Source organism: Gallus gallus, chromosome 8, assembly GCF_016699485.2.
Source record: "Gallus gallus isolate bGalGal1 chromosome 8, bGalGal1.mat.broiler.GRCg7b, whole genome shotgun sequence".
NCBI classification, from domain to species: Eukaryota; Metazoa; Chordata; class Aves; order Galliformes; family Phasianidae; genus Gallus; species Gallus gallus.
The window spans coordinates 2,530,002-2,551,689 of NC_052539.1; the positions used below are offsets into that span (position 1 = coordinate 2,530,002).

General features: G+C 43.6%; 1 protein-coding gene across 2 annotated transcripts in view; it reads right to left on the reverse strand.

Moving 5' to 3' along the window:
* The window catches only part of CRB1 (crumbs 1, cell polarity complex component), a 90,383-nt gene that overhangs the window by 40,139 nt on the left and 28,556 nt on the right, over positions 1-21,688 (reverse strand). For both annotated transcript variants that reach the window (XM_015290380.4, XM_046944989.1), the window contains 3 exons: positions 18,395-18,590; positions 17,132-17,271; positions 16,607-16,786 (listed from right to left, as the gene is read on the reverse strand). In XM_015290380.4, the coding sequence (XP_015145866.2) occupies positions 16,607-16,786; positions 17,132-17,271; positions 18,395-18,590 (516 nt within the window). The remainder of the gene's footprint in view (positions 1-16,606; positions 16,787-17,131; positions 17,272-18,394; positions 18,591-21,688) is intronic.

Genomic DNA, 21,688 nt, shown 5'->3' on the forward strand with positions numbered 1-21,688 from the left:
TGGAAGAGAAAGCTTGCTTATTAAGTTGTCTGTTAATGTAGAGTTAAAGAGAAAAATTGAGTATTTTAAAGAAAAGGATTAGCTTTGTAGATGAATTTAAGAAATTGGAGTGATGGTCTGAAAAGTGCTGGATTAAATTGTGGAAGGACTAACTCAGTTCGTGTAGTCTTCTGTCAGAATAGTCAACAGTGAGGTGGAATAATCATACTTGTTTACAAAATCTTGATCATAGCTCAGCAGGAACATCAAGTTCACCAGTAGTTCTACGCTGCAAGGAAGGTTTGGATCAACTGGGAAGAGTTCACAGAAGAGCGATGAGAATAATCATTGGTTTAGAAAATATGGCTTATGAGTAAAGGGGACGTGGTTGCAGTCTATTAGCCCTCCCCCCCCCCCCCCCCCCCCCCCCCCCCCCAAAAAAAAAAAGAAAGAAAAAAGAGAACACGTTGTCTGTGATCGTAATAAACAAGTGGGAAGTCACACTGCATCAAGGGGATTCAATTCAGACTTTAGGAAAACATGTCTAATGCCAGTGAGATAATAAACCCCTGGCATAAGATATTCTGTCATGGCCATAGCATCTAGTTTGGGTCAATAAAAATGGATTAGTTGACAGAAGCACACAGTGTGACACAGATCTGCTTATCTTATTCTAGACAGATAGGCTGAACAACGTCTGCACATCTATTCCTTCCCACTCTTTGTTTTTGTTAATTCTGTGATTTTCTTAAATAAAATAAATCCCAGCAACTGAGCCATAGGTGTGTCAAACTATTTATAAATGCAGATGTATGTATACACATCTAGGTGTAAAATACAAATGGGAGTAAATGTTAGAGAAACTTAAATTTTAGCATACCCTTTAGAGTATGCTTTATGGAAGATGAAGACAAAGAGTCTGCAATAACACTTCCTTCACCTACATTTTGTAGTTTTGGAAGTGCTTGTTACAAAATCCTACTTTAGGCAGAAACAACTATTTTAGAGGGGGCTCATTAACACTGAACCCAGGGGAAAGATCTAGCAGTGCATATTTTCTTCAGGCCTCCAGGTCTTAGCAGACAATCATGGAAATTCTAACTTTGCCACATCTATGCTGATAATTGCGAAGAGATAATTAGTCTTTGCTGGAAGGAGGAAATGCACGTTCATCAGTGAGTAAGCACAAGGCAATAAATTGACCATCTCCATGTCACTGTAATTAAAATTAATGCTTCTGGGCATAAATCAATTATCGTGGAGGTCAGGAAGGAGGTTTTTTCTCTTATCTACATCACAGTAGAGAAAGTGAGGGGTATTCTGTATTCTCCTATTTTCCTTCAGTTGGATACTGAACTTAATGTGACCAGTAATTTGACTGAGAATGGCAATTTCTGTTACTGTCTTAGTCGGAAAAGCTCATTTGAAATGAAAGGCAGAATACAGGGCAGAGTTAGAGCATATGGAAAACTGGATACTTTAAAACAGGAAGATAATAAGCATCCTAACACTGGGATAATTTGCACATGATAACTTTCACACAGATCTCTAGTTTTGTGAAGTTGTAAGACCTTGCTAGTTATTCCTTTATTGCAGACAAATTCACTATTCTGCTTTTTTCCTCTTGCCATTTGAAATGTACATATGAAGTTAATACTGGTTAGGAAAAAAATATTAAAATAGAAATAGAGCGCAATGACTTGGTTTAATCATTAAATATGTCACTCTAGCTGAGGAATATGGAATTCATAATGTGCCACGTTCTGTATGGCATGCTGTAACTTAATCCTTTCAAATTTTGCTGGCATGAACCTTCATAGACTAGTTTGAATTTTCAGCAAAAATGCTTTCCTTTTTAAAGCAGTTAAAAAGCCCAATCCCTTAATCTCTTCAATCATTAAAGTCTTTTGAGAGCAGAAGTACTTGGAAATGTTTTTCCACTTGTTTCACGTGTTTTGTCACACCTAAAACAGTTTTCATTCAAAAAAAAAAATAAAAAATGCCATGTAGGTGATAGTTGTTTAGTGAGATTTGGTGTGTTTATTTTATTTTATAAATATTGGAAACAGCTGACTGATTTAAGCATTGGCTTTGGTTTCTGGGTAGATCAGGCAGCCTTTTCCACGTGCCTGCTTTGCAGTGCTCTGCACGCAAGGTTGTGTGAGTGGCACAGCCAGAGGTCAGAAAAATATCGCCTGCAAATGGCATGGGGCCATGTCCTAGACGGGCAGCATGGCAAAACTGCTGCTTGTAGCCTACACCTTTGTCCCATATTTTGATTAACACAGCCGACCATGTGGATCCAATTGTAGGATTAGGGTCTGAATCTGGAGTAAAGAGAAACATGGTGAAGAAATATGTCCCTGCATGGCACTCATTTTCCTTTAATTTCCCTATTTTTAGTCAGCTTTATATATCAGTAAAAGAAGCAGCTGCTGTTGTGGTTGACTGATGGAGGGAAGAATGAAAATGGAACAGTGGCATCCTAGTTTTCCCAGGCAGCATCCTCCGCGAGTGAGATTTCTGGTTGCACTAATGCACGTGCAGCTCATTGACATGAGCTAGGAAGGGCTGCTGGGAGGAAGGAGAGCAGCAACAGACAGCACAGGGTGTGACAGACAACAGTGGAGAAAGATGATAGATTAAAAAAGAAGGGCAAGTAAAAGAAGGAAGAAAAATTTCAGTGGAGAAAGATTATAGGGGATAATACTAAGAAATAAATTTCTCACCTAGCAAGTAAGATTTTGGAGATTAAATGGCCAAAGAAGGCGGGTCATCCAGCCTTCTACTTGAGGCATGGTCAGGACATCATTCAGAAAATAAGCTGAAATGGTTACTGGGTTTCATAGGATTTGATAAATTTACATCTGATTATGCACTAGGTATTTGGAAATGAAGAAAGCTATTTCTTGTTGTACTTCCAGATTAATCTCTGTGTGTTTTCTCACACATTTTTCACGCTTTATCTTTCAGAAGACTACTGCTGCAGTAAGATTTCTGAATTCAAATAATTAATTATCTGATTTGCATTTTTTGTAGACTTATGAGCTTGTACATTCAGATGATGTGTGTGCATTTGAACTGAAGTGTATCCAGAGGGATCTTAAAGGAACCAATAGCTTTGAGTTATTTAATTAGATCATACCAGGTCATGTTTCATTGAGTTAAAAATCTGTTTGGAGCATATGATTCACTCTGGAATTGGAAAACAAATGAATTTTCACCTCTACAACCATGTAAGGGCTTTAAAAGAGTGCTTGCTGTTGATGAACACTTCCACTGAGAAATGTGACCGGTCTCCCCTAAGAGGGATTTTCCTCCTTGTCTCTTGTTGGCTGCTTATATCTTGCTTTAACTCAGCTGGGCAAGCACAGCCACTGTGCTGCCTGGTGTGGCACAGCCTCTGCTTTGAACATAGTCAGCCATCTGCAAGGTTTTTTGTATTACTAAAACAAGTCTCCACAATGCACAAAAGTGACTGTATTTACATAACTTCATTGTCAGTCAATATTAAGAGAATCTGAAAAAGCCAGCAAGCTAGAAAATCATAGTTTTAATTGGGCCTATAGAACTTCACTGGGGATGGAGACCTCAGAACAGAAAAATATTAAATGTGTATGTGTGAACATACATAGCATGTGCATACTGTGTGCATTTTAAGCTGTGGACAGAATAGCTGTATAAATTGTATAAAGATGATCTTTGTTTATAGTTTGTAAAATTATGTTTCTCTGTTCCTGTACGATGTATTTGTACATCCTTACCATTTTAAATGCAGAAGAACAATTACTTTACCTCAAACTATCCACTTCTACAATTTTTTATAAGGCAATTACTCTACCTGATGGATTTTTCTTCCTTTGTAAATAGCTATGACTTGCTATAGACTAGTAGTAGATGCAGAAGACCTTGGATTGTAAACTGTCATCAAATTCAATAGCAATGGAAACGGCAGGAGATCATACTCTTTTGACTTTTTCATTTCTCTTATTTCATCAATGTCAGTTCTTTTGCAGTGTGAAAACTCACCTAAACAATGTTTAGGAACTGTTTATCCAAGATTTCATATATGTTTAATAGATCCTGAAGCTGGGAAGCCTGACACCTAAACACGTGTCATTTTCACCAGGTCACACAACCATCCCACTGGGACTTCAGCTAAAATTGCATGAGCATGCTATGAACTTCTGGCCATCATTTTTGAGGATGACCTGGATCATACTAGAGGTATGCAATTTAGCTAGTCTTCCTATTGTTGTGCTGATATACTTGAAAGACATCATTTAAATCATTTTCTCTGTTTGTTACTACAGCTAGTGACTCAACACAACATTCTGGCCTCACACACAGGACTAGTAACAGATTCTTAACCCTCTCTGTTAAGAAAATATGGTGCCCATACGACAGCGACTACAGCCATAAAAGTATTGATCATTATGATCCTCTGTAATAGCATTGTGTTTTTAACGCAGCTAGACTCTAAGAATCACAGCAGTGGGAGAGCAATCAGAATCAGATCCACCAAATCTACCTCTAGCAGTGAATTATCAGCACAAACTAGCTGTCTGAACTAGGCTTCTTTTCTTTTATGAGGCTGTTTATGGAAAGTGCAGAGTTCAGTGTCAGCCAGAGAAAGTATGCTTTCCTTAATCCACTTATTTAAAAAAATCAGCAGAAGTCCTTTTCTAAGTAAATTCTTTTTATTTTTTCTAAATAAGGGTATAGACACCCAGATGATCAGTAAGAGGCTTGCTTATATTCTTTAAACTTCATGTACCTGAAGAAATTGGTCAGAGCACCTAAACAGAAACAGTTTGTGCCGTATTTTAGCCAGAGCTTATTTGAAACAGTGCAAATGGGCAGACATAAGAATATTAGGTTTTATCACTTCTGTTCCTCCCACTGGCAAGCCCTGAATAATTAAGAGCTGATTGCTACAGGGAACAATTTGTATAAAAGAGCTTTCATGCAGTATATCACATAAAATTAATTTTGGTGTTCACTTCACCAGCTTATTTTTATTATTCATTGTCCAAACATGCTTTTATTTCCCTGAGAAGACAGTAGACCTGGGACTCATCAGTGATAACTAATTGCCAGCAAAGTATAATTCTCTCAAGTCTGATCAAACAAAAAGAACTAGTGATCAGTTTTCAGTTGGTGATGGATTAAAAGTGGGGTATGTATACGTACATATGCACGTACATACACATATATAAAACTGGGAAGAGTGGTGGGTACATCAAACGGTTGTGTTCCCATTCAGAGGAACCTCAAACCAAAGAAATGGGCAACCCTCAGAGCCTCTGGAAGTTCAACAAAGGGAAGTACAATGCCATGCACTTGCTGAGGAGCAGCCTCATGCACCGAGCCGTGCATCAGGCTGAGTGGCTGCAGTTCTGGCTAACAAGTTGAATTGGATTCAGCAGTGTGCTTTTGCAGCAAAGAGGACCAACAGCTTCCTGGGCTGAATTAGAACTTCTTTTAATTAGGAATTAAGAGTTGCCAGCAGGTAATGGAGGTGACCCTTTGCCTCTACTTGGCACTAGTGAGATCACATCAGGCTCCCCAGATAAAGAAACAAGTGGAAATACTGGAGCAAGTGCAGCAAAGGTTCATGACAATCTTTAATGGTTTGGAAAATATGTATGTGAGAAAAGGCTGAGGGAGTTGAGGTTGTTCATCCTAGAGAGGAGAAGGCTCAGGGGGATCTTCTCAGTGCATATAAATACCTGAAAGGAAGGGAGAAGACTTCGCAGTAGAGCTCAGTGAAGACATAGTGTGCTTAAGCTTACCCTGCTTTGAGCAAGGGGGTTGCATGAAATGATTCCAAGAGGTGTCTTCCAGTTTCAAATTTAAATTAAGAAAAGAAAAGAAAAAGTTTAAGCTTCTCTCAACCTTCAGATAGTTTTTTATCCTTGAAGAACCATCGATTGCTTGATCTTGCTGGCATGCCTGCCACCAATAGAAATCTACTTAAGATCAGATCACATAAGCGTGAGACCCAGCTACATTGATAACCTGCTTTTAAACGTAAAATGCTGTATGTTGTATGTAACAGGAACAGGTGAGAAATCTGAGACATGGCTGTACTGTAAAAAATAAGAATGTTTGGATTCTTGAATCCCTTCACCCTGTATGTAGGCTTGGCAGTGTTAAATCAGGAAAGTCTAGAAGATTATACGTGCATGACAGCCCTGAGGATTTCCATCATAGTGATTTTCCTTCCAACTACTCTTTTTTTTTTTTTTTTTTGAAGAGCGTAATGACCTATGACAACCAAGCTTTATTCTCTGTGGAGTCTGACACTGCTTCTTTTTAATGGATCAGACAGTTTGTGATACATCAGTACAAGACACTTTCTTTCCCATGTCAACCTAGGGTACCTCTTCAATATTTCCCATCTGTGCTGACCTGTGTGATCAAGGGGTCGTGTCCTGAAGTCAAACCCAGAACCGAAACACTCACTTCTACCATGGGCCAGACTATTAATGTAACCCATTTAATTTACGTCAAGTTGGAACTTGACATTCAATTTCTCAGTCCAGAAGCAATTACTTTTAAAGGAACATGCCAACAATATAGCTTTGCTTAGAATAGTGAAAGTTCAAAAGGGTAAAAAACATTTCACACCATAAATAAAGAATTGATCATACTTGGAAACAAAGTCTGTAATTACTACTGACATTTCTGAGCCTAGATGAGGTGCCTTTTATGCTTTAAAAACTGATTTCATTTATGCCACTGGCATTATGGGAACCTTATGTAAGGGTCTATAAGTCTTTTGCTGGTGTTTTAAGGATAAAGAAGAAAACAAGAATATTTAGAACAACACTGGGATAAAATGCATTTTTTGTCAAAGGAGGGTGCAAAATTAATTGTGAGTGTTTAACCTTTAGGAGGAGAGGAATTCCTCTGCCTCCTTTCACCTAAATAGCTCAATCAGCAGGACCACTACTGCAATCAGCAAAACCCAGAACTTGGAGATGAAAAATGATGTAGTTGTTCTTGTGTGAAAGCCAATCCTCCAAGATGCTGACAATTTTTAAGTAAGAGTAGCCCTGATCTCGATCACTGAACTACTTTTCTGTACTTAATACCCAGGTGCTTGTTCTGTCCATAACTCTTATAGTTTTGAGTGGACTTCGTGTGATGGGCTGAAGACCAACATCCCTAAACTTCATACAGAAGGTTCTGCTAACCAAACTGCAGTGTGACAGCTGAAAATTGACAGTAAGATTTAGCTCTAGCAAACAGGGTTGATCACAGATACTTTGAGCAATAGCATCTCTCAGAGAAGGTTCTAGTGACTGTGTTAAAATACCAAGTAAATCCAATATTTTGTTAATGTGTAGCAGACACTACACATACACAGTATTTCATGCTCTCTTTTAGGCTAAGAGGTACAGGCAGAGTACAGAGAGCAGCACTGGTACTAAAATGCTGATGCTAGTTCAAATAAACTACATATTTTCACATAGTAGAGCAACTTACACATTTTGTGGGAAGTACAAAGAGCAGTTTACCAAATAAAGCCCTCTACTGAGGGTAGACCAGAATACCATCCCTCTGCTACAGGTTATTTGGAGATGTTAACATGTAAGAAATGGTATTTCAAAGGCGTGTAAAACAAGCATGTAAACAGAAAAGCTAAGCTGTATAAAACCCATGACCTTGACAAGGATTAAGTGATGAATGGTTTTGCACCATTTAAATTTAATGCCATAGCAAGATAACGGCAGCCTGCATACTTTAATCTGAAAGGAATTTACTCAAGCATCTTGACTTTTTTTTTCCTGAATATAGGCCAATATTGCTGGCATATCGAATATATACGGGTTTGGCATGCAAACATTACACATTTCCCACTGTCAGAAGCCATGCAGTTAAAATAATTAATTAGTAATGAAGACCAACATAAACTCTGCTTGTTAATAAACACACATTGCATGCTGCAAATCTTGACGAAAGGAATAAAGACAAATCTTTCATTCTTGCCACAAAACAAATCAGACAGAAAACTGTGCACTTCAAAATAGAAAAGATGAAAGTTGTGGACCTTTTAAATTAGTGATCAAAGAAAGGCTTGCTGTAAGCAGAGCAACAAAGTACTCTGAAGAGCTGTAATGTATGCATCTACAGATTTATATATATGTGTACGAGTGCATACGTGCATGTGTACATGCATATATTGTTACATGTACAAGCATATGATTCAAAGTTACTTGCCCATGTGCTATTTCTGAAGGAACTCCATCAGCTTCTTTAATGTCTCTCTTGATTTCCTCTGTTGTGGAGGAAAGAGAAGTAATGCCTTTTAAATGTTCGGCTGTATAATTTACCGTATTTCCAATAAACTAGATTTTAATGAGCTTCACAATGGTGAAATAATTAAGGCTGTTTTCAAAATCATCTATTGAGTAAACCATCGAACTATTAAATCGGGTCGTTTTGTTTATCGCTTGACATTTGACCTTAAATGTTCTTTTAATTAGAATATATTGAGGGAAGTAAAATATATTAGTCCCATAACGCAGATATTCTCTTTATTATCTACTCATTGTACACTTTCTCCAGGTTAGTGAGGACTGTACATGTAGATTTAGAGTTCCTTTCAGTTTGAAGAACAAGTTGTGCATCTGCTTGACTTTGTAACTTGATTGTAATTTGATCAGAATGATGTCGCCCTATAGGATGTAGTGCTGAAAAGTAGTTCCTGAGATAGAGAATCAAATTTTTAGGCGGATGAACAAAGTTCTGCTGTCAGCTTAGTCTGCCCAATTCCTTTGGTTTCACGGAGTTTGTGCACAGGCGAGCTATGTGTATATGCAAGAAACACCTCATTTGAGGAAGCATCTAGGGTTAACTGTAATGCCATGATGTGCGAGACGTGTAGAACATTCTACATTCTATCAGCACACGGAGCAGGAGATACATGGCAGTTTCTGTTTATAACAGGGAAATATTACTGTGTTTTCAGTAATAGAAAGGGTATGGCAAAAGGAATACTATGTTTGGTTCCAGGCTGCATAAGATATTGCCTGTTACGCTCAGGCCAAGCAAGCAAGCAATGAAAAGGCTGGAGAGACTTAGGGACTTCAGCAGGGAAAGATGGAACTGAGTGGGTTCATAAGCTCAGCCAAGAAGTGGCTGAATGGGATTGTAGGAGACTATAAGTGTCAGAGATGTACCAATTAAAAAGGCTAGGAAGAGTTTATTCACAGTATTCAGAAAGAAAGTAAGTAGGCACAAAGCCCCAGAAGGAAAATTCTCACTGAATATTTGGACTATTTTTAGTAGTCTTATAATAGAATGACCCATTAGGAATGAGTGCCACAGAAATAATGAGTGCTTGAAAAGCATTATCCCTGCTGCCAAATAATACACAACTGTCTTTTTCTCTTTACCTATATATATATATATATATATATGTATTTAAATAAGAGCACCTTCTGCAAGTATTCCTTAAATCTAAGGATGCTTTCTGCAAGACCTGGGAGCTTATGGCTGAAAATCCATTCATCCCCTCCTCCTCCCCTTCGAGGAAGAAAGCTCTTCATGCTAAAAAGTGTTTATGTGCAACAATGTTTAACACAGAGAGATGTGCCAGATTTCAAAATATCCACTGCTCCCAGGCTCTGTCAATCATGTCCAACTACATTATACATTTTAACGTATTGGCGTAACCAGAGAAAATAGATCATAGTAATGAAGGGTCAGCTGTGAAATTTCAAGGCATAAAATTCTACACGTGTTCAGAAAATAACACTGGTAGATGCTTTCTAGCACTTCATTTTCTGTATTTCTAACTCAAACAAACCCTTGATATTTGTGCATTCTTTCAGTGCTGAATAATGCAGTGATCTTTTTGCATTTCCAATGCAACTTGCAACAAGGAGAGTTATTTCTGAGAGTCATTTTCACTCCTCATGAAAAAATATACATTACTATATTAGGGCGCTAAGTATGACTCTCAGAGTTGCGAACAAATTGTCAAGTCTTGGGGCTAGTTCTGGCAATTTTTGCCATGAAGTGTTCCAGAGCTCATTTCTTAATGATCATAGTTCAGCTTTAATGTTTGGGGAGGTTCAGGTTGGATATTAGGAAAAACGTATTCTCTGAAAGAGTGGCTGGGCACTGGCAGCTGCCTGTGGAGGTGGTGGAGTCAGCACTCTTGGAGGTGTTCAAGAAAAGGGTAGATGTGGCACTGGGAGATATGGATTAGTGGGTATGGTGGGCATGGATTGACAGCTGATGATCTTAGTGGTCTTTCTATCCTTTACGATTCTATGATTATTCATTAATAGATCATCACAGCCAGTAGGAATATTCTTCCATCAAAAGGTTCCTTCCTACAGCACAAAGAATAGGAACAAGCTAAAGCTTTCAGCAAAGCTTCATTTGATTTCATTAAAAGGGGTCCTCTGCATAGCTGGTGCCCATGGTAAGTTCACAGCATGTATCTAGGACCTGAAACTATTTCAGTGTCAACTTAGCATCAAATACGGTAGCTGGATCTGATACTGATACACAGATACATCCTTAATGCATTGTTTGAATGCTTATGATCATATTGGACTGTAGCCTTCCCCCCCCCCTCCCCCCCCCTATTTCTAAAGTGGAGATAATACTTATGCACTTCACAGAAATTGTATGAATGAATTTGCTTGTGTTCATGAACTGTTCAGATTTCACTGGGGTGAAACCCAAGTTGTAGATTATTGAGGTAAATATGGAAAGATGAAAATAAGAACAGCTCCTTACCAGGATGCTGTAGATTGAAGAAAGGTGAAAAAGTATTAGAGGACAGGATCATTAAAGCCTGTCCAAATGTTCTTTCAAGATCAGAGACTTTAGGAGAGATTGAAAAAGTACTTTCAAGTGCTAATTGTCTTTTTCCTTGTTGGGTTTTCACAGGCAGTAAGTGCCTGCCAGGCCCTGAGGGCATCCTGTGTTGATACAGCATTGCTACACTGGTCCTGCAGTGCTGGGGCTGCAGGGGTTGATGGGGAGCAGAGAGGGGAAGTCCTCCCTCCCTGTGGTTCTGAGCACAGGAGTGTAGGAAGGAGTTCACAGTCCAGAACAGAGATAGACAGGGCAGAACTGCAGAGATAGGTCTAAGTAAACACGAACCTCTTTCCCACGCTCAGAAAATGGCAGTATATTTCCCCATTTTGCTGCACAGCTGACCAGTGCCAGCAAGCCCCCTAAAACATCTCACTTTTAAGAGATCCTTTCACAGCAGTCTAATGGTGTAGTGATGAATTAATTGTGTCTGGGTGGAAAATATGTATGTTTGCACTCCCTTTACAGCCTCTCTACAATTCCAGAATGGTGAGAAGCTGATGCATACATCAAAGCCTAATTCTTTATTTCTATTTCATGTGTTGTACTTGTATTTGGAATTTCTCCCTAAACCAGCTACCTCTGAATGAGTGCTTGATAGTAGCAACATTTGCCCTCTCAAACCTTTGTTTGCACAGGAATAATCACAAGCTAGCTGTACCTCCTGGCCTGCTGATATTGAATTGGGCCTAAACTCCACTGAGACAGTGAGAGGGCTCTGGGCATCTCTCTGACTTGTACTGGAGATGAGATCTTGAGTGCAGTGCACAGAACTCACACGTTGACCACGACTTTCTCACTCTGGAAGAAATGGGTGCTGCTGTGACTCGCCCTACCACAACTGTCCATAAACATGCGTGCACAGCCATCATCTCCATCAGCACTTTTGTCTGCCTTTCTGCTTTGCCAAGCCCACTTCCAAGCCATTCTGAGACACATCAGAGAAATGGCACCTTGGTCTCCTGGACCATTTCTTTGTTTGGCAAGCCATAAAGCGAAGCTGGTGTGACCAGGAATACTGATCACAGCACGGTGGGAATCTGACCTAACCTGCTGTAGTGCCAGCAAGTTTGGGTAACTGTTCTAATCCATTTTTTGGCCCACAAAAGACAGGGAGAAGGTGCAGCCCACAGCTTTCCTTCCTGATCAGTGGAAAAGCCCTATCAGAGACAAAGAACTTCTGCAGTAATCAGGAAGGACGTCTCCTTTGCTGTAGGACCTTGAAGAATTTTGCATTAGGAGGGATCCTAACAATTATTTTCACAAAGGAGGATTGGGAACGGAGAAGAAAAAGCCTTCCAGCTCAAGCCAGCCCAGCTTCTCTCTTCTTTTGTCTCCTTGCAGTGAAAAAAGAGTCTCGTTTTTTCTTTGTATTTTCTTTTTTCTCCTGATCCTTTCCTTGGGCATAGAAAAAGAAAGCTGGTGAATGCCCCTTGAATAGTCTGGTCTTCTGTCTTCAGAATAAAGAGAAAATAACCTTTTAAACTGTGATGATGGCCCATGAAACACGGTTAATTAACCTGCTGTGATGGAGGAAGGCTTGACTGCTGTGGTGTGAACAGCTGAAGGATAGATGAGGAAATAGAGAAAAACGTTGGAGTTTGGGGACAAAACGAGAACACAGCTATTTATCTGCTTGATTTCCTTTTTGGAAGACTCACATCACTTATGTTTTGTGTAATACTGTCACACATAGAAAGGAGGCTAGAGGAGAGAGGTATGTCTGGCTGAGTCACAGGCAGCCCTGTCACCTGCTGAGTGCCCTGCCTGCAGCAGCATCTGAAGATGTGCAGGGAAATGGAAGCCCCAATGCTCTGTGTATGCCTGTGCCTCTCACACCCTGGCTGTGCAGAGTGAGAGTCTAAATGAGCCATTTTTAAGACCAGTCCCACGTGTCCAGGTTGAGGTTTTCTTCAGTTAGCTGAGTGTTCAGTACCCTTTTGTACTGGCTGGCTATTTATCTGCCTCATCTTCTGGCTCCAGGAGACAGTTTCTTTCCCCCATGTATGTGCCAGAAATTCAACACACATACGACTCCAGTCTGATCATATCATTTTCTCTTGCAGCAGTCCAACATGCTGGGAAAAGGGCCAAGGAGATTTAAAAGAGAAAAACAGAAAACACGACAAATAAAAAGGCCAAAAAAAAAAAAAATAACCCCAAAACCCACTTAGGATCTCACGATGCCAAAGTGAGCAGCAGTGCTGCTGGCACAGCTGGCCCACAGTGGATAACAACACTCCAGAAGTGATCAGAACCTCATCAGCCAGCACTTTTCTGCATGTCAGCAGGCAGTAGACACTCTGCCTACAGACTGACTGGTGGCTTTGCTCCTTCACACTCCTGCCTCAGCTACATGAACAGCCCCATCCCTGCTGGTGGCACGTCCCCTGGCAGCCCACAGCCACATAGGCAGCTCTATCCCTGCTGGTGGCACGTCCCCTGGCAGCCCATGCTACTCCCTCTCCCTCCTCAGGTTCCAGTCAGTGCTGGAATGTGGCATTTGACAGAGCCTGCAGGTTCGAGACTCCTTAATTCTGACATGGTGTTAAGTTTATTACAACCTGGTGAAACGCGTCACTACCAAATTTGTAGCTCTGCTCTCCTCCTTTCCCACATGTTTTCGTGAGGAAAGTGAGAAGCTGAACCTTTCAAATAACACTCTGTTTTTAAAAAGTGTGATGCCGGAGCAATACAATATATGCACAATATGAAAGGGTGAAGTTCCAGGATAACTGCTGCCTGTAGCCAGCAGTAACAAATCACAAGACTTTTAAATGAAAGCCCAGTCTATTAAAAGTGCTTCTGTGCTTGGGGGCCAGCAGACCAAGGTAATATCAAAAATGCTGGGCTTACTATTGCAGAATACTGAGACCTCTTGAAACCCGAGCGTCCCCAGACCCTCTGACTTAGAAGGGAGCTGGAGAACTTTAACCCTTTGTAGAACGTGCTCACGAATTTTCTGTCTTTGATGTGGGACAAAGCAAATATCTAATGGGCTCCAAAAATTCCAGGCTGGGAAAAATTCGCCACACCAGGATTTTTATTCCTTAGAATCAAATTGCATAAGTAAATCTGGTTGCAAATCAGTTATTTGAGTTACCGAATGGGGCAGATTTGATCCTCTCAGGACTTCTAGTAGTCTACTGATTATTTTTCAGTTCAGCTGAACAGTCACCATCTGCAACAAGAAATAGCAGATGGAATTTCTTCCCCTCTCCCAGCTGGGTGGGGCAATACTTTATCCTGACATAGGCTCCGTTATCTCCTGCCCTTGGGGCTGAAAACTGTAGCCCAGTTTTTCAGCTGACTTACACTAATGTGCCATCTTATCCAATAAGGCAACGATGCCATTTTATACTTGTTACAAAATCGACACACGTCCCCAAATGTGATGACACCTTTCCACTGACTTCAATGGCTTTTGGATATGGCCCTCACGATACAGGCTACATGGATTATTATTTCTTCACAATACCCAGAACAGCAAAGTATGTTAAAATCTTCTGTTAATGCTTTACTGAGGAAAGAAGCATAATAATATATTGAATGCCATATATTAAATAAAATCTCTGTCCTGTTTCAGCAGGAACCTGAGGTTTTACACCTAAAACACATACAGGTGTTCAGATGTGGAGGCCAGGAGAACTGGCCCTCAGCTGCAGAAATGCGAGACTTTGGCATCAGTGAGATGTGCTGACACCCAGATGAAAGGATCTGACTTTTTGCCTTGCAGAAGGGCAGTCGGCTTAGTTCATATGCATGAGATAAGCACGCATAAACCCAGTGAAACTGATCAGAGATTCATCTGCTACCCAGAATCATACTACGGCAGTCAACTCCAGTCCTTTGTATACCTTAACTCCCATTAAAATGTGGTTAATTTATCATGAATTTGGCTATAATTGGAGAAAGTGGACTTTTCAGCATCAGAAGTGAATGTTTCCATTCCACCTTACGGCTCTTCGTGTCAACACTTAAAAATAGAAGAGTTAAATTGGAAGGGACGTACAAGGACCCACTAGTCCACCTGTGTGACCACTTCAGGGATACCCCCAAGTTCAAGCCACAGCTCCGGCAGTCAGGCTATGTCCAGCTGTTAGAGCACAGCCCAGGGTGCCAAGCATATGCACCACCTACTAAAACAATGCTGCTGTTTTCTCTACGGATATCTGTGACCTGAGTGCCTGGTACTTCACAAAGGCCAGGAAGAAAACAGTTTAAAATCTAACCCATACAGATGCGTGCAGGCAGCGAGTGAGCTGACCAGCAGCACATTACCCTTGTCCTGACAACAGTTTGCAGCCAGGTGATGAAAGGCACTTCACCAGCAGCTTTTAGAGCCACCCCTATTAAAGGCTGCTCCTGACCTTAGCTGTCTGAGCGCACTGTTTGCTAAGAATAATTATTTTGGGGTTGTTGTTTTGCTTTTTTTTTTCCTAATTAAGTGTACATCGAGCATCCAACAGGGATGTCAATAACTGAACTTACACAAAGGCTTCAGGTGAAATTATTTGCACACAGCGTTAGCAGGAGTGTCAGAGCCCCCAAGAACTGGAGCAATGCTATCTCTAAAGAGCTCTGCAGTTTGATTTAGGAGGTTAGCTATTGACAAAATGGATTTAAGACTAATAGATTTAATAGATTCTGACACTTGTTTGCCTTTCAGACTGATCAGAGCCTGCCTACGCGTGGGTCCATTGACTCCTGAGGAGTGAGGGAGTCCCCAGCGTGACTGAAAGCAGTGGAAGCCTTAACCAGACCAGAACGATGCAGGTGAGGGCAATAGATGGAGTAGTGGGAGGATAAAGGCCTGGGCCTAACGAAGGGCCCACCTCCTCAGCTGTCTCACAGAGACGGGAGATTTTAAAGAGCAGGAAGGGGAGCAAAGGAATCCCGGCAGCTGGACATCGCTGGAAGGAAGCGGAGAGCACGAAGCAGCGTCGGTAAGGGTAGCGCGAAGTAATGGCTGTAACCGGTGTGGCTGGGAGCCCCGCGCTGCGCTGTGCTTAACAGCGGTACAACAGCAGCGCGCAGTGACGGGACGGGGAAGGACAGCTGGGGGGGGAGCAGAACGGAGCCATCAGCTCCGCTGCCACTCCGGAGGGAAAGCCGTTGGGATTTCCGAGCGCGAGTTGTGCTCTGTGTGTGCTGCTGCATCTGCTGAGCTGCAGCGATCAGTGGTGCGACCCCGCGGGACGCAGAGGGGTTGGGAACTGCGCAGGTGTTTTCTGCACAGAGTAAGGGCACGGAGTGGCAGGAGCAGACTTCAGGCCCAGAGCTGAACAACTCAAAGCCAGTGTGTTAGTGGCTGTGCTGAACAGTATAGCTGTTTTAGACACAGACCTCAGCAAGTCTTCTTTCATAGGATTATGATTCTCTCTTCTTAGGAGCGTGGCTGTACGCACCATTTATTTGTAATATCAGCTGTAGCATATCACACAGCAGGCTGCATTTATAAGAAACTGGGCGTTATGCTCCCAGGGAGAAGTGTTCCTCGTAGTCCCAATGCATCTCCGTACGGTGTTGGGAGGAGCGCAGGGCTGAGAACTCTGGGTCCGGGCACCGCTGCTCGGTGAAAACAGGTTATTACTTGTTTCTTTGTTTTTCACGCGTACAACACAGCACCTCTGCATAGTGAGTTTCCAACTCGTGTTGCTAACACAACCGTCCCACAGCCCCACCGAACGGCCGCCAGAGGGACCCCGCTCCGCCCGGTCACGCACCGCCCGGCCACGCGCCCATCACACCCCCCCCGGGCCCTCCGTCTCGCGGCGCTCACCGCGGATGCCCGGCGGACAGGCGCACACGTAGCCCTCGGCGCGGTCGTGGCGGAACGGCAGCTGCAGCTCAGGCTCGTGGCCGTAGCGGGCGGCCCAGGAGCGCTCCAGGCAGCGGCCCGAGGCGCACGGAGCGCTGCTGCACTCGCTGATGTCGGTCTCGCAGTGGGAGCCGGTGTAGCCTGCAAGGGCGAGCGGAGAAGGAAAAGAGCTGTAGGATCATCGTGCGCAACCACCAGCCCATCCCTCCCTGCCATGTCGCTAACCACGTCCCTCGGTGCCACTCCAGGGACAGTGACTCCACCACCTCCCCGGGCAGCCTGTTCCAAGGAACCACCACTCTGGGCAGAGCGAGCACTACCCCCAGGCTTGCAGTGAGAAATAGAGCCCAGCAGGCACAGAGCTCGTGGACCTCTTCTAGGGCCACATGGCTTCATGCTTGCATTGTTTCAGCAAAAAAAAAAAAAAAAAGTGAATTTATCTAACCCAGAGGGATAGGAGGTGTTACAGGAGAACCTGGGGCTTACCCGGCCAGCAGTGACAGGTGTATCCATCAGCACTGTCCTCACATGTGGCATTGTTGTAGCACGGCTGTGACCAGCATGGGGGTACAAGGCTCTCGCAGTGCAGGCCCATAAACCCGGTGCCAGTGCAGTTGCAGCTGTACCTGTACACAGGAAGAGGTAGTCACTGATGGAGCTCAGGCTCTGTTCCCAAAGAGCTCGCATGCTTTTCTTAGGTTTCAATAGAGAAATGTCAATTACCTGCATAGTTCCAATAGTAACAGTAATGTTAGCTTCTTTTTGATAGCAATGCTATTGTTATGGGTTTAGAGCTGAGCAAACGGAGTAATATGTACAAATACATCTGAAATCATGGGGAATCTTGCTGAGCAATAGTTAAGAGCACGCTTCTTTGGTAACTTCTGTGTTTAATACCCAAACCTCAGACCTGGAGTAAATACATGAAGGGAGCTGCATGCATGAAGGAGTGCCAGAGAACTGCTGGCCCCTGAGTATGGCAGTCAAGTGCAAACTTTTCAGTGTCGTCCTCAAGTGTAAGTAAGCAAAAACGCCTGGCAGGGCAGTGTGTTACTTGTGTATGGCTTGTGCTTAAATTTAGAGATGATGCAGTCCAGGTGGAGTTTGCATTTAAGATATAAAATGTAATGATGAAGGTGTGATTCAGTGAAAATAGTTTTTGTTTTGATGCATTTTCAGACTTTAGAAATCTCATGCTGATCTCAATGAACAAATGCACACCAGAGCTTCAGCTGCCTGGGCTGTGCTGGACTTCCAGGCAGGGCTGGTCATGTTGGGTGGAGCAGCTTCCTTGCCCTGAATTCTCTTCATTTATACTTTTGTGAATGGGCTGCAGGTAGTTTTGCATCAGGAGCTGTTGCTCCATATGCCTGTTAAGTATCAGACAGGTTCCTAATGGAGTTTATTGCTATGGTTACTCTGATTAGTTTGCCTCTTCTCCAATGTTTCTGCCTATCTGCTGTTGGCAGATTCCATTTTGTCCTGGTTTCAGCTGGGACAGAATTGCTTTTTTCTTCTTAGTGCTTAGTACGACGCTGTGTCGTGGCTGGAGGAGGACAAGCACTGTTGGTAACACACAGATATTTTAGCTGTTGCTCATCAGTGCTGCACAGAGCCAAGGGCATTTCAGTTCTTAACTTCTTGCCGCCCTGCCAGCGAGGGGAGGGGACAGTGAGCAAAGGGCCTCGCGGTCACCTCCCTGACCCCCACCCACCCCCCGCCCGCTCTCCGCCGCGGCCCCACGCGCACCCCCCGGGCCGGTCGACGCAGTGCGCTCCGTGCAGGCAGGGGCCGCTGGCGCACTCGTCCACGTCCGTCTGGCAGAGGGCGCCGAGGAAGCCGGGCGGGCAGGAGCAGGAGAAGGCGGCCGGCGCGTCGCGGCAGGTGGCGCCGTTCTGGCACGGCCGCGACTGGCATTCGTCCACCTCCAGCTCGCAGTTGACGCCTGCGGGGGAGAGGGCGAGGGCAGGGTTAGCGCAAGGCTCACGTGCTGGTTTGTTGATTTGGTGTGTGGTTGGTTGGTCATTTCTGCCAAGCAAGGGCGGGTTTCGAGTGGAAGTAGCTCAGTGTGTGGTGTTTTGTTTCTGTTTTTTTTGCAAGGCTTGGGAGAATTCACCAAAGACCTGAACAGTTCAGAAGAGCAGGCCTTCTAACGTTAGTTCAAACACAAAAACAACTTAAACAAGTTTTCTCTCATTCAAACCATGCTATTATATTTATGTAACGCAAGGGTTTAGCAATTTGATGTCATCAGAAGTGTCCACTAAAAGCTGGCACCAGTCGCCCAACCCATGGTCATTGACTGGTCAGCTGTGCTTTGCTGCTTAGTGTGTGTATGCACCTTAGTATGTGGAGCAAACAGCCCAGCCCTGGGTGCTGGGGAGGCTGCAGTCCTGGAGCTGCTCTGCAGAGGTCACCAGTGAGACCACAGCAGTGCTAATGGCAGTTCACAGCTCTTGATGACCGCTGGCAGGTTACCTGCACGCTTCTTATCGCTAGTATAGTCCAAGAGACTAAAAAAGCAAAAAGGACGATTCATGTCCTGCATTTCCCACTTTGGTCATTCCTGCATTCTGTATGCTTATCTACTTATTTCATGCTTTGGGTAATAAACACTCCACCTGCCAAGTCAGCTTGTTTTAGCAGCCACGATATCAGCTGCAAAATACATTGGCACGTGGCAGAGAAGAAGCTGCTTTTAGGCTGACCTCCCTGTCTGTCCTTCAGCAGCCAGAGGAGCAGTGATACTGTGAACAGTTCTTGAGCGCATTTCCTGACTGGGAGGGAATCTTCAGCAGGGGCGAAACTGGGACTTCTGGTCCTTTTCGGGGGCTGAGAACCTCATCCCTCTCTCAGGTGAGGGGCAGGCTTTCAAAAGATGCAATGAACACATGTTGTTTACTGGGATTATCCTAGCAGTTCATTTAAGAGCTCATCTTTAACTCTTCCCTAATGCTGCTTTTCCTGTTCTGTTCTGAAATTAGTACATTTAACTAGGAACTTTTTGTTTCTTCTGAAAGCACTGATATTGCTGTTATTTAGCACTGTTTCTTGACCCCTGGTTTATTCCGTCCCTCCTAATGTAGCTTGCTTGTCTAAAGAAGAATAAAAATGCATAGAACAGATAAATATCTGAAAATATCTTAAAACATCAAAACAAAATGGGAAGGTGCTAGCTCGTAACTATTTTCACTGCATTTAAACTTAATTCTCATTAAAATACATGCACTTTTTTTCATCTTCCTGGTAGTTATGAAGTACAATTACCATAATTTTAGGGGGTATATTCTTAAAACTTCTTGAGGCCTCACATAAAGCATGAGATGGGTAATGCCACCAGTCTGTGCCCCCGGCCTGTGCCCTGGGGACTTGGCTGCCAGTGGGAGCACCGCAGTGATCCTGTGTGGATTTATGGTAATGTGCATCGCATCCAGACATAGTGAGCGATCCCTGGTGCAGTCATTGCCCTGTGAATCCGCTGTAATTGTAAGCAATGTGTTTGCAGAAGTGTGCCTAGTGACCGTAAATCTGCCAGAGTGTGTTAACAGCTCACGGCGAGCACTGCGAGCCATGTGACAAAACAAGCCCCGCTCAGCTGAGCCTCGGCCCGGCCAGCTTTCAGACCGTGGCGATTAGCAGGAGAGCTCAGCGCTGTTTTGTGCTTCACGTCTTTAATCTATCAGCCCAGCAACCTGCCTTTGGCAATGCTGCCTCAGAAGAAAACTTCCCTCCCTGATGTGCCCAGCTGATGTGATGTGCCGCACGAATGGGGATTCCTTCCCAGCCGCAGCGAGTCTGCTGTCAGGTTTTCTCAGATGTTGAGGGAGAGAGATGAAAAGATTGGATCTGCGTTTGCACCTCAGTCTCATGTTCTGTCATGAATATGCTGAGTGCCAAACATCATGTGCCAGAAGGCAGGAATGGAGGGCAGTGCCGGGCACTCCTTGGCCATTCCGTGGGGCCAGGAGTTAGGGAGGTGTGGCAGTGCCGTGTGTACCTGGCCACACCGGTGCTTGAGACAGGGAAGATGGATATAAGTGATGTTTATAACTTTTTTGGTTTCTTAGGGGAGTACTTATACTGCTTGCTTTCCAGATGTGTCCTGCTGTGCTTTTCTTTGACAATAAAGGGTAAACACAGGTGAAGGTGAAAGGCGTGTGGCCCCTACTTCCAACTCACTGCCTGTGGACAGGGTTGGACAGAGGAATATGTGGGCCCTATGCACCCCAAGGGGGGGGGATGGGGGGGGAAGGGTGGAAATCCAGGCCCCCTCCCCTCCTGCACTGCGGTGTGGAGCTCAGGCACCCTGGGAAGGGGAGAGCCTCCTAGAATTCCTCTGTCTGTATGGACTGAGGTCGTGCCCCACCACCCAGATGGGGTGTGTTGGATAGCCTTCTTGTTTTTCCTAATCATCAGATCTAAAAGAGCAGGCAAAGAGCTCGTGCCTTCCCTCCAGCAGAACTCATAGAAGAATCCCCTGTTGGAAGGAAGTGTTTGGTTTTATAGGGCGAGGTGAAGTGATGTTTTGGCACAACAAGGCTGAGCGCAGGCAGGCACAAGGACAGCAGCAGTGGTGCTTTGATTCAACAAGATTTTTTTGCCACTTAGCAGTTTTTCTATGTTTTTTGGCATGGCACCGGTTTGAATAGCAATGTGAACATTTGTACCAACAACCAGCTTGTGGGATAGATGTTCCATGCTGGTAGCCTGACAACTGGGTGCCTAAAGGCTGTGGGAGTGTTCCTTTTAATGCTTAAGGCATACAGTGCATCTGCTGTAAACATTTGCATGGTGTGTATTTACTGCTAGGAATACTGAGTGAGAACTAGGATTCAGCAGTTAATAATTTCCTCGTACAGTACAGTCTGTTTCAGTTGCATCGTAGTAAATGGTATTGCATGAAGAATGGACGTAGCCCACTGTACCTATCTCATCTGACCCTGAAGCACTTTTCCCTATGCAAAAGGCATGCCACTGTCTTGGGCTCAGGCTGGTTTTCGGAGCAGTCACATGTCCTGGGTAGTTCACAGCAAAGCATTTGAG